Here is a 13367-nt window from a genome sequence, read left to right as displayed (position 1 = left end):
TATATACATACATACATATAAATAAATATATATATATAATATGTGAAATAAAGTAGAGTAAAAATATGGATATATTTTGTGAAAGTTATCCTCTGTTGTTTCGGGTTAAAATGTGATCTAAAATATTTTAGGCATACCTGAGACAGTAACAGTATTACTGCACTTTGTTTCATCTGAACTCCTCTTGCGACCACAGCACTGATATTCACCACTATGAAGAAGAAATGTGAATGTGTTGTTTTTATCTTTCTTGATGGACAGATATGATTCATTATTCTTGTTCAGCTTGTATTCCCAGTCAGAGTTTTCTCCTTCATTCATGTCACATCTAAAGGTAACAAACTCTCCAGAATAAAACGTCGACCAGCTGGACTCAGTAGTCAGCACAGCATCTACAACAGAACCAACATTTAGTTCATTTATTTTCTAGGTTAACGATAACTGATAAAACACAACAAAAGAAAAAGAATAAAAACACAGTATGATGTGAAATACAGGAATGAAGCCGAGCAGGGCCGTGCAGAGACCTTTGGAGGGACGGGGGCTCAGATGAACAAGATCTTAAAACTCCATACAACAACATAGCAACAGTAAATATTAATCAACATTAAATATTAATCAAGAATTTCATATTTATTCTAATCATACTATATTATTTTCATGTAGGGACAAAGCAAAGCAAATATAGTCTTTGTTTCCCTAATAATTATAATGTTGATGTTTCTGCTGCTGACAGAGCTGGAGGGATGAGCTGATCTGTAACTGTAGTTTTTTAATCAGACCATAGGAGAGAAGGTCGCTGCTTATGAAATATGTTATGAAAGAAGAACATTTGCTGCTATTTTACTAAATAAAACCTAATAATATTTGGTTATTAGCTGGTTATTAATATTTGCTGCTATGTTTAACATCCATAGCAACTTGGCTGCAGACTGCTTTAAAGATCAGAAAAGCTCAGAGGAATTAACTCTACATACTTTTTTGAAGTTAGCACCTCTGAGATCTAGAATTGTAAAACTGAGATATATCAAGGCAAAGAAAACTCAGTAGCTGCTGGCCCTCTTCACAGGCGAGGAGGGTTTATTTCCTGCTGTTACAGGAGAATTACAAAAATAAATAGAAACTGTTTGTCTAACTTCAACATCAGACCTACATTTTTAGTCACAAACAAGTGTTTGAAAAAAATATATTCTTGCCCATAATCTGACTTACAAGCTGATGTTCTGCTCCCCTCCTCCTTATTTTGGGCCCAATGGAGGCAGAGGCACTGAGAATCTGTTCAGCTTTATTATTAAACCAAGGGCAGCCAGACTCATTTATTTTACTAAATTGTTATTTTTAGCTTAATGCTATTGTGAGGGGGCACAAGCAGGTCTCCTGATGCACAGTTAAAACATATGTAAAAAAAAAAAAAAGCACTCAAAAAAAGGCACTTGCACTCATTCCCCTCCCCCTCCACATCCCCGCCTGTGCTGAGGCTGTTGTTGAGAGAATAAATCTTTAAAATAAACATTAAAAGTGACGTTACCCTGAGCTTGTCCACAGCAGAAGAGTGAGGTCAGCACTGAAATAAAGGTTGAAACCTTGTTAACATTATAAACCTTAAATAACATAAAATTAAACAGCAGAATTTTGTCACACACTCACATTTAGCACTAACTTAACAAATCCATTATTTTTATTTAGATCCATATTATTCATTCATATAGATATTTTTTTCTGTCTGATGAGTTTAAACTGCACGTCAGAAACTTGACACTGACAACAAAATATTCCCAGATTTACATCAAATTCAGCCAAATTTTTTCGACTTGCAATTTAAAATAGAACATTGAAATGTGAGTTAGTGAGTGAGCTCATTTTTGTACTTCCTGTGAAAATAAAATATTATTTTCCTTGATTTTCCACCATTGAAACACAGAAAGTGATTTACTTACACAATAAGCCCAGCAAAGGATCCAAGGTTTTCTCCATCTTGGCTTCCAGGCAGCTTTTCTGCTTCAGTCAAACGTTTCTTCAGTGAAGTGACACGATGCAAACGCAGCTTCTGTAGATAAAGAGAAGAGCAGGAAACAGAGTCTATGTTAGACTGAAATCATAATATCTTAATTTACTAACACTGACATCACTGTGAACTTTGTTTCTGCTACAAACCGCAGGGACTTTTCCTGTAAACTGGTGAGAAGTCAGGTTAAAATAAGTCAAGTCTGCAACAAGCTCAGTGTGATGTGCATAAACTAACAAGAAAACATTTAAAAGGAAATTCATGTTTTCAAATGTTTGTTGTTTTTGTAGATATTCAAGTGAAAATGATGAAAAATTAAATGCATCAATAACAGATTCAAAAGTAGTATATACATAAATAAAGTTGTTTTGTGTGAAAACATCATTTAGTTTCGAGTGTGTCACAACCAAGTGGTCGGTTATTTTTTACCGTTCCTCCTTATGTTTGAAAATTAGTGACAGAATTAAAATAAGATCTCAGGTGGGTGGAGGCAGATAACAGATCAGAAAAACTGTGAATGATGAGAAGTAGTTCTAAATTTAAAAACGTCTAAAAGCAGCTAAAAAATGTTTGTTTGAAAAACATTATTTCTATATTTTTGATTCAGTAGTTTCAGGTTTTGACACATAGGCAAAAATAACATTGTTTCTGCAATATTATCATGTAAATAATGAATGTGAGACTCAACCGCTCTTATTTATTTGATCATAGAGTGATTGAGTCACCATGAGAAGTGCTACGGTTTATTAGAGCAAACTGTACATCATGTTGATTGATTCTCATTGGTCCATGGTTGGTGGACGCTTGTGGTCCAACAAAAATGAAATCAATAAAATAAAGAGTTAACCTAAACTTACCGACTCTAGATGATAAAAAAAACAGGCTCACTTGTGATATAAAAGTGAAAAAAAACAACTAAAAACAGACAATAAAACACCGCCAAATGTCATGAAAAGTTGTCAACTCTAGTAAAAACTGTCAAAACCAACTGTCTGCACCATTAAACATAGCAATTGAGGCAATGCCTGGATGGTAAATAAAGCTCAACTATGAACACTGACCAAGGAGCAACAAGCAAAAAGTAACCAAGCACAAGACGCTCATTGTGACTGTTCTCACCCTCTCTCCCGCTACATAAAGCCAGGCAGTCTGACACAATGGCACACATTACAGCTTCCACTTTGAACGAAAACAATCAAAGAGCAATGTGCATGCTCTTTCGTTCTTGTGTTTTAGTTATTTATTAAAAAAAATATCAACATATATAATTAAATAAAATAATGAGAGCTACTGCAGTGTACGCAGAGCATTACAAAAACAAAGAACGGGTGTTTTGTCAGGTCAGATCGTCAAACGCTTAGCACAAACTCATGGCTATATCTGTCAGATGTCATTAAAATAAGATTTCGTTTAATCAGCAACATAGAATCATGATGTAGATCGTCATATACTTTGTTATTAACAGTTGTATGGCATCCTGACTTAGCAGTTAAGTAGGTTAATGAGTTTTACATGGGCGTGTGTTGTAGCTGACTCCAGCTGCAGCCAGACCCTGCTTTAAATACACTTTGAAACTACAACAATGCATGTATATCTATATAGTTATGATTGAAAACAATTTAATGACTTATTTTCATCATAACTTGTTGCGTATAGTGAACTGACAACTCCTCTGATGGTCGGACTTCTTAATGCTATGCAGGCATGGTACTCACTGCATGTATGGTATTCTGACAGTATATGGTAATCTGATAGAACAATGGCTCTCAGTGACACTCCAGTCCAATCTAATAAGTAAAGAGTGGTGCAGAATTCAACTGTTTCTGAATGTCACGTCACTATATTGCAGACTTTTGGACACAGTGTTGTCCCATATATGTGACAAGTCAGTCAACACCTCCGCACAATAATTCAGTGCAGAGAGTGACTTTTTTTCATCACAAATGCTTATGTGTCTCTGTACAGCTAGCTTTGCTAGCATCATGTCAACGGAGCTTACCTTTCTTTGAGCTACTTTTCTAAGTGACGAAAAAAGATAGACGTTGTGCCCACCGTCTGTGAAAGCGAAGCGCTGCTGAATTAGCTGTGGCCATTGGATTTCTTATGATTTATGCAGCGCTATTCTATTACTGACGATTAGACCCACATCTTCTGCCGCTGAGAGAAAACCACTGCGCATCTCCTGGAGCGCCGCGTGCGAGTGAAAGGTGGCGAGGGGGAGTAACAGAAACACGTTATTGCTTAGATTTTAATCGGTGCGTTTTGCATCCACCGAAAACAAAGATGTTAACTAAACTGGACAGTATGCTGTATGTTTAGTGATATTTTCACAGTTGCGGTCTCGACTGGTCTTGAAATAAAATGCTGAGTCCTGAGTGCCCGAGACCGAGACAAGACCGAGACCATTTGCCATTTTAACAAAAATAGTACAATTTTATTAAGGGACCTAAAAAGACATACTGTATTAAGCCTAATTTGGATGTAATTTAAAACATACCAAAATTTCACTATATTTAGTAGTTTACTATTCAAGTAAGCATTAAGTGAATTTAAAAACATTCTACTTTGAGCATATATTTTAAAATATACACAAAATTTCTTTAAAAGCATATTGTTTCATTGGTACACTTGCGCAAATACATATTTTGTTCACTTAGCAGCTCATATTACCGGTGAAGCGTAACCTAAAGCGACCACCAGGGGGCCCCAAGAGCAATAATTTATTTTTTTGTCTTTATAAACAATGATTTCTACAGCTGTCTTAAAGATCCTCTTAGACAAGGATGACACACTCTTGAAAAAATAAAATCCACCAGAATCCTAATAAAGACTGTTATTAGTAAAAGGTGTATCTCATTGGGATTTTCTGTGATAGTCCATCAAAAAGCAGTATGTAACTGTTAAAAGACGAAAAATAAAACATAACTTTCAAATTTTCTAATAAATAAATAGATAAAATTATTGCATTCATGTCAGGCTCCTTCACTATGATGATTATGCTCTATTAGAGGTGACAGTGTAGAAAAAAGTGTTCACCGTGGTGGGTCGCGACCTCTACTTACGACATTTCTGATTAACTAGAAGACATTAAATATTTTTGTTTGTTTTTTTTTTATTCAACATTATGTCTTTAAACACACATCAACATGAATCCAACATGTAAGAAATTGATGTAAAAAGAGGCATAAAATAATGTAGACCAGTCAGAAATGAACACATTCAGTGAGCAAAACTCTGTACATTGTGGAAAAAATTCAGCATTTCTGGCAGCTTTTAATTATTAGATAAAAAGCTGTGGATTATTCGCCTGCATTGTCTAGACTACAGCATGGTGTGGGAGCTACAAGCCGACAGCTGGACTGACCCAGTCGAAACAAAAAGCTTTGCAAAAGCAATCAAGTATATGGAAGGCATTGCATTCAGCACTTTGTATGCTGACATACAGTAACTGAATATTTTAGAAATGCAACATAAAAACAAATTAAATCACTAAAACAAAAATATATCAATTATATTGTAAAAAAAATACTATGAGTGGGAGATATTGTAAAACTGTAAAACATAGTATGTATTTGTAAAATAAACCATTAAAAATATACAAAAATATTTAATGTATTCAAACTTCATCATAGCCCCTGTACACTCGACTATATTTCTGGAGTTTGTTCTTTTTTTTTTTCCAGCATTACTAAAAGTATTTTTCAGAAAACGGTTGTCTGACACAGTTCTGTATAGACTTTTAAAAACACATGAAATATGTAAGAAAATAAATGATTTAAGAAAGTTGTTGTCAGATTACCTCATGTAATAAATCCCATAATAAACTAATAATGTGAAGCTACATGTTGTAGTTGTTACCCAAAGCTGCTCCTGTTCTGATTTCAGAATAAACTGCATCTGCATCTGTTGCTGCAGGACTTTGCATTCCTGTAAATGAAGAGGTTGATTATTAATTCTTATATACACTGTGTGTCAAACATAAGACATATTAGCAAAAAGAGTGATAGACGGAGACTATATCTTTACCTTTATCCTTTTTCTGTTAGTTTATGTTAGCATACGTTGGAGTAAAGTCTGAAACAGAAAACAGAGTAAAGATACAGTGATGTCTGATTTATCAGTTTCTGCTGTTGTCCAGTGTTAGTATGCAGTTGGTCAGGACAGATGATAATCTGACCTGAAATCAGCTGCAGCGTAAAGACATGAAGACATATTTCACTACAAAGAACTCACAGTTTTTCAAGAAGTCTCTCAGTTCAATCTGGGAGTATGTAGCATCACTGGGTCCATCTGCTACTGAAACATATCAGGTTTTCGATTAGTTAGTGATTCTCTATAATTAAACAGCACAGCAATAACATTTTAAGTCCTTCCATTTCCTGCAGTTGTAGGAATATTGACTGAATTCACTGAGTCATAGAGACGAACGATGAACCGACAGAAAAGAAAAGAGTCAAAAGCTTTATAAAATTTAAATGTGAAATAATTACAATATTAGAAAATAAAATTTGACTTTCTTTTCGTTTTTTCAGTCACTTGTTTAGATCTCATTTAAATTAAAGTTTTATTTTTATTACGTTGCATAGAGGAGACATTCTGACTTCTAACATATTACACATATAGCAGTAGAACTGCCAGTAATTTCTGATAGGAAGAAAAAGAAAGACAAATTTAACGAAGCATAATAAAAATGAGAAAGAAAAATGCTTTTGCATTATTTATCTTAAGCCTGGATTTTGTGCTATAACATCAGAGTACATCTACAATAAATATTTTTTTTAAATGAACAATCAAATCAAATATGAAAAGAAAAAAATGTCTCACCGTTGTTCCGTCTGCAGCAAAAGAACAACAGCAGGAGGAAAACGAGAACCATTCCAACCGATGTTCCAATGATCAATAACACAGCAAATAAAGAGCTGGAGCTGGTTTTCAGTAACTGGTTTACTGAAAACAAGAAACATTAACAAGGAAGAAATAGATTGTGTGACATTTCCTGTTTGAAGAAAAAGTGACTTTATGCTAAAACACTGACAAACATCCTCAGTGTTCATCTTGTTTCTCTCTAACATTTCAATAGTTTTAATGAATAAAATGAACCAAATATTTTCCTCCTCACCTCTAACAGACATCCAGCTTCTTGGTGAATCTTTTCCTGAACGTTGACATTTGTAGAAACCTTCATCTGACTTTGACACTGCAGAGATATTCAGCTCCCCTCTGCTGTCATTCTGGATGAGTTTATCATTATGATAGAAAAACACATTGGAGAGAAGCTGATCTTTTTCTCTGCATCTCAGAGTAACAGGATCTCCTTCAGTCACAGGATGAACAGGGCTCACCAGGAGAGGTTCATCATAATTATCATCTGTAAAACAATCAGAGAAAATTCAGTTCAAGAACTTCTTTAAGCTGTGTCAATAATTTCAAGTGTAATGTCATTTTTTGTAGACAGCAAGGTCTGTGTGATCAGATAAAATAAACTGGTAGTATAGTTTTTAAATTAATTTATTGGAAGAAATGTTTTATGGCCAGACTTAATTTGAATATGAGAGAGAATCTGAAGAGTGAGCTAACAGGGTGATGACGACCTGAGCTCCTCTCCAAAGATAAAAGACGGGCATAAATGTGAAATTTCCCACTTGTAATAATTATTAATTAGGTTGTAGATTAAAATCAAATTATCATGAAAATCATGAAAGTGTATGCTACTTGAACATTGCACTCTGTTCTGTTGAGAGATGCTTATCTTGTTTTTGTCAATGTCAACATCAATTTTATTTATAAAGCACTAACTGCACAGTGCTGTACAGTATTCATAAAACAGAAATATGTGTAAAACACATAGGAATAAAACACAAATTAAACCAGTCAGGGCAAATAAATTACAATGCCAGGCCTTAAGGAAAAGCTAATAAACAAAAAATGAGTTTTAAGATCTAACATTAAAAAGGCAAGTTGTTCCACAGATTAGGAGCAGTGACAGCAACAGCCCGGTCTTCTTTGCTTTTCAGTCTGGTTCTAGAGATTATTGACAGAAATACTTCTGTCAATAATTTATTATTTGACCAAAATGTATAGAGACAGAATGGTTATGAAGATGTTTCTTGAAGATAAGCTGGGGGCTAGGCCATGTTGCGCTTTAAAAACCAATAAAATAATTTTAAAATCAATCCAATAAGAAACTGGCAGCCAATGCAGAGAAGCCAATACTGGTGTTATGTGCTCTAGTTTCCGGGTTCCAGTTAAGCGACGCTGTAAAGAAGATTGGTCCATATTTTTATATAATGAGTTGGAACAGTAGTGATGAAGACATGGAAAAGTTTCTCAAAGTCAGTAGGAGACAAGCTAGATTTGACCTTTGATAGAAGGCGCAGTACCCCGCCTCTCGCCCGAAACGTTCGCTACAGATCGACATCCAGCCTCCCCACCCCACTAGGGACAAGGGTGTACAGAAAATGGATGGATGGATAGAAGGCACAGATGAAAAAAGCTTGATTTCCCTATAGCTCACCTGCTTATCCAATTTAATACAACTGACAAAAATTGTCTTAAATCTTTTTTTTTTTTTTAACTATTTTTGGTTGAGAATAAACACTGCCAGAGGATGGAATATTTATGTCTGCTTCCATTGGTCAGAACCACACACTAATAAAGTATTGTCAAACAATAAGTGGTTATTACTGTTACTTGTAACCATTGTAAAAAGTATTACACTCTTTAACCCTTGTGTTTACAAATGGGGTCCAACCGACCCCATAGACGTAAAACTTGTATCATTTGCCTCAGTCCTCGCACGCACAAGGGTTAAAATGACATAATCTGATGAGTTGATTTTAGTATTGTATGAGCAGCAGAGCAATCCATTGGAAACAATTTACATCATTGATGATCAATTTTAAATTTTAATCTGAATGGTTTTTAAATAGTGACCAAAAAAAATAATGAAAAAACAACCTGATACCATGATTGAAGAAAAATGGCACAAAACAAATCTACACAATGAATTATTGTGTGATTTAACCTCAATATGTACAACACAGCAGAAAATGTCAAAAAACTTCCATAAACTCTATGCTATGATATTTACAATATTATATATATTTATGATGTTTAAAGAAAGAAGAATATAAACCATATCTTACCGTGTACAGTGATGTTGACAGCATTACTAAACTCTCCAGATTTTGACTCACACCAGAACACTCCACTGTTATCAAAGAACGATTTAATGGTGCATGTAGATCCAGTCATTTTCCCCCAGATGGAGCAGTATGACGGTTCTCTTTTTTCCGTAATCCTCTTCACTCTCCACTCAGCAGAGTTTCCCTCACAGTTCAGAGACACAGGCTGAGATTTGAAGTGTTGAACTCTGTCAGGATTCACTGAGAGAGAAGCTGCTGGACGAGGATCTGGAAACAAGACAGGATTTCATCTGAGAGCAGAAACATCTTTGAAATGTTTCATTACAAATGAAACATTTATTACTATAGAAACATTTGCTTTGTTTCTATAGCAATAAAGATTACAGCAACATTTCAACAAGTTGATGAGACTTTCATTTCTTCTTCTTTTTGCAGACTTTTTTAGAGTTCTCAAAAATGACACCCCCAAAATGAATTCCATATATCTCAGGAACTACAAGGTGTATTTGATTGATTCAGGTAACAGAATACAGGTATACTCTAGAAATCAACATTTGTATTACTGAGTAAGAGCAAATACATATGGCACACAGTCAAAAAATTAAAAACAAAAATCATAAATTCTAATGGAATATATTGTGTAACCCAGAAGCTCTAGCAGTCTGCAGTACAGGTTCTGACCACTTACTGTACCAAATTTAATTCCAAAACAATTTTGGAAAGGTATTATTTGTTAAAATTTCAGGCAATTATTCCAAATGTGCCATTTTTGGACATTTTGGCACCATGTGTGCAGTAACAAATTTCTCTATCTTTTTTAATTTATTTATTTTTCCCCAACTTATATCTTCCTATAAATATTATTTGCAATTAATAACAATGGTTTTTGAAGCAATATTAGAGTGAAGTGCTACTAAAAAGTACAGTCATGGGCGCTCTGGTTATAAAAGCGTTGAGCACTGAGTCGGAAAATCAAACTAACAGGTTAGATTTTCTGCAGCCCATTGGTTGATTTGGGTGATTACAAAATACCATGGCAACATCATTCACCTATCACAACTAGCGAAAAATGTTTACGTAAACGAAGGAAAGCTCCAACTGCGTGCTAACGTGAAGGAAGTCCTTTGAGTTTATAGGCGGTATCCATGGAGACAGAGAAGTTTAAAATGGCGAGGAATGACATCAGTGTGACACAAGGACAATGCGTTACAAGACCTGAGTGGAAATATTTACTCTAACATAGATTATGACGAAGACACAGCAAAGGTAGGACTACATTTATGTTTTTAGCTTCGTGAATTTAGCTAGGTTTTTTGTCTTCTTTATCTTCTTTTCAGTTGTTGGAAAGAGCAGAGCTTGGGTTTGATCTGACTGGTAGTTTGTGTGGGCAGGACCGTTTTGCGCTGTCCTTGCTGGTGTTTACCAGGTGTGAGTCGTTAGCGTCTAATTAGCCTTTAGTTATGCTTTATTTCTGAAGCTGGGTGTTGAGGAGGTAGAAAATATTGTTGCTATCATTTAGATGTTTTTGCCCGTTACATGGATATGCAATATGCCTATATTGGCTGCTGTATGCTTAGATTGATGTTGTCAGCAGAAGTGCTGCTGGCGCCATTTTGGGGGCTGGTAGCGACAGAGGAATTAAAACTTTCCAAATATTTCAGTTCTTCTCAAATGAAGTAAACTACCAACGAGGAATTAATTCTCTCTCTCTCTTTTTTTTTACAAGCTCACATCAGATTTTAATGGTGAATGTTTAATAGCTTTTCCTGATCAATGTTTTAATTCAGTGATTGGTTGATTTTATCTTCAACCATCTTACTGCCTACTGACTTATTTAACATTTATTGTGTGGATTTGTAAAAAAAAAAAAATCTGCATATTTTTATCACATATTTCTTTCAAGTTACTAATGAAAAGAATCAAGGGTGACTCATGCTTATTATCCAATAATATGATTGATCCATCACTATACGTTTTTATTTCTAATATCTTGCCATAAGTAAACACAAGTTAATTTCCAACATTTTATTTTTGAAAAGAAGACGTATTGGATCAGCTTAAAAACCTCAAGCTACTTTTATTGACGTGAAAGAAAGAAATAAACTGACCTGCAGACCAGACAAACATTGGTTTACTGTAATCAGTGTAAAGCTCTGGTTCTCCTCTTCCTGCTCTGCACACAAATCCTGCTGTGAGAGTCGGTCCATTAATGGTGTAGGAGTTCTGTTCAGCTCTGTTTGGGTTGTTAGCCAGCAGCTCAAATCTGTAGAATGGTAACCGGTACCATTTGGATGGATCAGGAACAGCTTTATACCAGTAGAACCTCCATCCTGCATCCTGATGTTTAAACTCACAGCTCAGAGTCACTGAGGCTCCAGGATTCAGCCATGATGGAGACACAGAGAGGACAGGCTGAGGTTTGGGTGCTGGAGAGAGATTAGAAACTGGGTCAAACATTTGACCTGATCATCTCTCATCTTTTCATTTTCATTCTTTTTAATGGGTAATATTCTCCTTCATATATTTATATCAAAGTACAAAAACATAACAGTTGTGGTTCTTTCTGGTTGAAAAATTATTTTAGATACTGTATTTTTCTTGTTTTTTTAATTATTATTTTAAACAAAGTCTAATTTCATGTTGTATTCTTACATTTTGAGTTTAATATCTGCTCCCTAGTTACACTTATTGATATAAGCTGTTCAACTTTTTTTTATTTTGATCAAGGTTTCCCTGGATTTTCTGAAGCTCTTCAGAGATTTTCTTTGGTCTCTGGCTGCTTTCATATGAATAAAACTCATTAACAATGATAACCTAACATCTGAATCATTTAATAAAAATAAAAATAAATTAAATGTTGGTTTAGAGCTCTTATATGCTCTATCAGATATTACAGTGATACGTAATATCTGATAGAGCATAAAACAAATATCAACTATCAATACACTATAAAATTAAATTTACAGGTACATTGAAGTAAATTGAATCCATTTTTGGACAAAAGTGGATTAAATTTTCTGTTTGTCAGTTACAGTGAAAGTTGCTGTTTTGTTACTTTGTTTCAAATTTTAATTAAAAATATTTTTAAGTGGCAAAGAAGACAGTTTTAAAATTGTTCTAAGAAATATTTGTTCAAGTGAAACAAATGAAATATAAATAATCACTTCCATGTTATTTGTAAAGAATCAACTTACACACAATTATTTTAACAACATTACTCCATGGTGTCAAGGAAAACCCTTCTCTTTTTCCTCTACAGCTGTATTCTCCACTGTCAGCATCAGTAGCTTAGTTGATCCTGTATTCACTGGATGATGGAGAGTTTCTATTGGTTGTTCTCCATTCATACGTCCACTGAGTTCCTCCCTGGATCTCACATCTCAGAGTGACTTTCTCTCCTCTGTAGATCTGAGACCAGTTGGGTTGAAGAACCAAACTGGGTTTATTGGGATCTATACGACAAAATATATAGTTAGGAAATTAAAGTGAGTAAAATCACTTCTTGAAGATGCAGAAACTTTTCTGAAACTTTAGTGAGTGAATTTGATCAATGTTTCTCTCAAATCATCCAAGAGCTTTTTTAAGATTTGTATTTGTTTAAAAGATTACAGTAAACATTTCCTGAGACAAACAAATTCATCTGTTGTGATGCAAATAATGACCTGACGGCTGAACTCACCAGTTCTCCAAATTGAAACATAAAGAATGGACCTGATTGTCTATCATGTTTGCAATAAATGAGAAACTGTGGAAACTTTGGTTATTGCAGGTGAAATTCCAAACCTGCCCTATAATTCAAACTCGGGTTCAACCAGATTATTTCATCAACAGATCAAACTAGCAGAATTACAAACAAACCAACCTGTAAATGTAATTTCACAGCAACACACAGCTTGTTAAACACAAACCATACAAACATGCCTGGGTCAAACATGTGCTACATAACATAACTAAAATATGCTTCACCTATACCAATATGAAACAATGATCCAATCAGGAAAAAAGTTCAAGCACCAATGGCTGCAGATCAGTAATGAGCGGCTCTAAAACAAGATGACAATGAAGTCAGATGAGAAATAAGTTAAGGACTGGTTTCAAACTCTTGTGCAACAAAATAGATCATAAATACTGGGTTATATCTAAAATTACATGAACATTTGGATAAAATAGAGAAATGTTCAAATGATCAGAGCAAATATGTTTTTAATTTGGTAATT

The 13367-nt window shown here is 34.5% G+C and overlaps 3 protein-coding genes across 4 annotated transcripts in view; all 3 read right to left on the bottom strand.

The window, feature by feature from the left end:
* Nucleotides 1–329, bottom strand: part of LOC103129893 (uncharacterized) — a 9645-nt gene extending 9316 nt beyond the window's left edge. For both annotated transcript variants that reach the window (XM_016665487.1, XM_016665488.1), the window contains exon 1: nt 138–329. In XM_016665487.1, coding sequence (XP_016520973.1) covers nt 138–321 — 184 coding nt within the window. In that variant the 5' untranslated portion in view covers nt 322–329. The remainder of the gene's footprint in view (nt 1–137) is intronic.
* A 5246-nt stretch (nt 330–5575) lies between these two features.
* Nucleotides 5576–9413, bottom strand: LOC103129889 (sialoadhesin-like). The gene is made up of 6 exons (XM_007541111.1): nt 9151–9413; nt 7125–7373; nt 6830–6952; nt 6239–6301; nt 6032–6079; nt 5576–5932 (listed from the first exon to the last, which is right to left on the bottom strand). Exons 1-5 carry the CDS (start codon nt 9257–9259, stop codon nt 6048–6050), a joined length of 576 nt encoding a protein of 191 aa, XP_007541173.1. The 5' UTR covers nt 9260–9413; the 3' UTR covers nt 5576–5932; nt 6032–6047.
* A 1851-nt stretch (nt 9414–11264) lies between these two features.
* Nucleotides 11265–13367, bottom strand: part of LOC103129892 (Fc receptor-like B) — a 7314-nt gene continuing 5211 nt past the window's right edge. Inside the window, exons 4-5 of the mRNA XM_016665479.1 lie at nt 12345–12602; nt 11265–11576 (exon numbers count right to left, since the gene is read on the bottom strand). Of these exons, the coding sequence (XP_016520965.1) occupies nt 12439–12602 (164 nt within the window). The 3' untranslated portion in view covers nt 11265–11576; nt 12345–12438. The remainder of the gene's footprint in view (nt 11577–12344; nt 12603–13367) is intronic.

This window comes from Poecilia formosa, unplaced genomic scaffold, assembly GCF_000485575.1.
Source record: "Poecilia formosa unplaced genomic scaffold, Poecilia_formosa-5.1.2 Scaffold589, whole genome shotgun sequence".
Taxonomy (NCBI): domain Eukaryota; kingdom Metazoa; phylum Chordata; class Actinopteri; order Cyprinodontiformes; family Poeciliidae; genus Poecilia; species Poecilia formosa.
Note: the sequence above shows the minus strand (reverse complement) of the source record. Positions and strands in the feature narration are given on the sequence as shown.

Bases quoted from the DNA above. Each gene is read 5' to 3' on its own strand.
- LOC103129889 (XM_007541111.1), bottom strand. From the start codon at position 9,259: ATGACTGGATCTACATGCACCATTAAATCGTTCTTTGATAACAGTGGA. The intron at 7,374-9,150 runs GTAAGATATGGT...ATTGTTTTACAG, and splicing joins TGTCAACATCACTGTACACG to ATGATAATTATGATGAACCT. The intron at 6,953-7,124 runs GTGAGGAGGAAA...TCTTGTTTTCAG, and splicing joins AAGCTGGATGTCTGTTAGAG to TAAACCAGTTACTGAAAACC.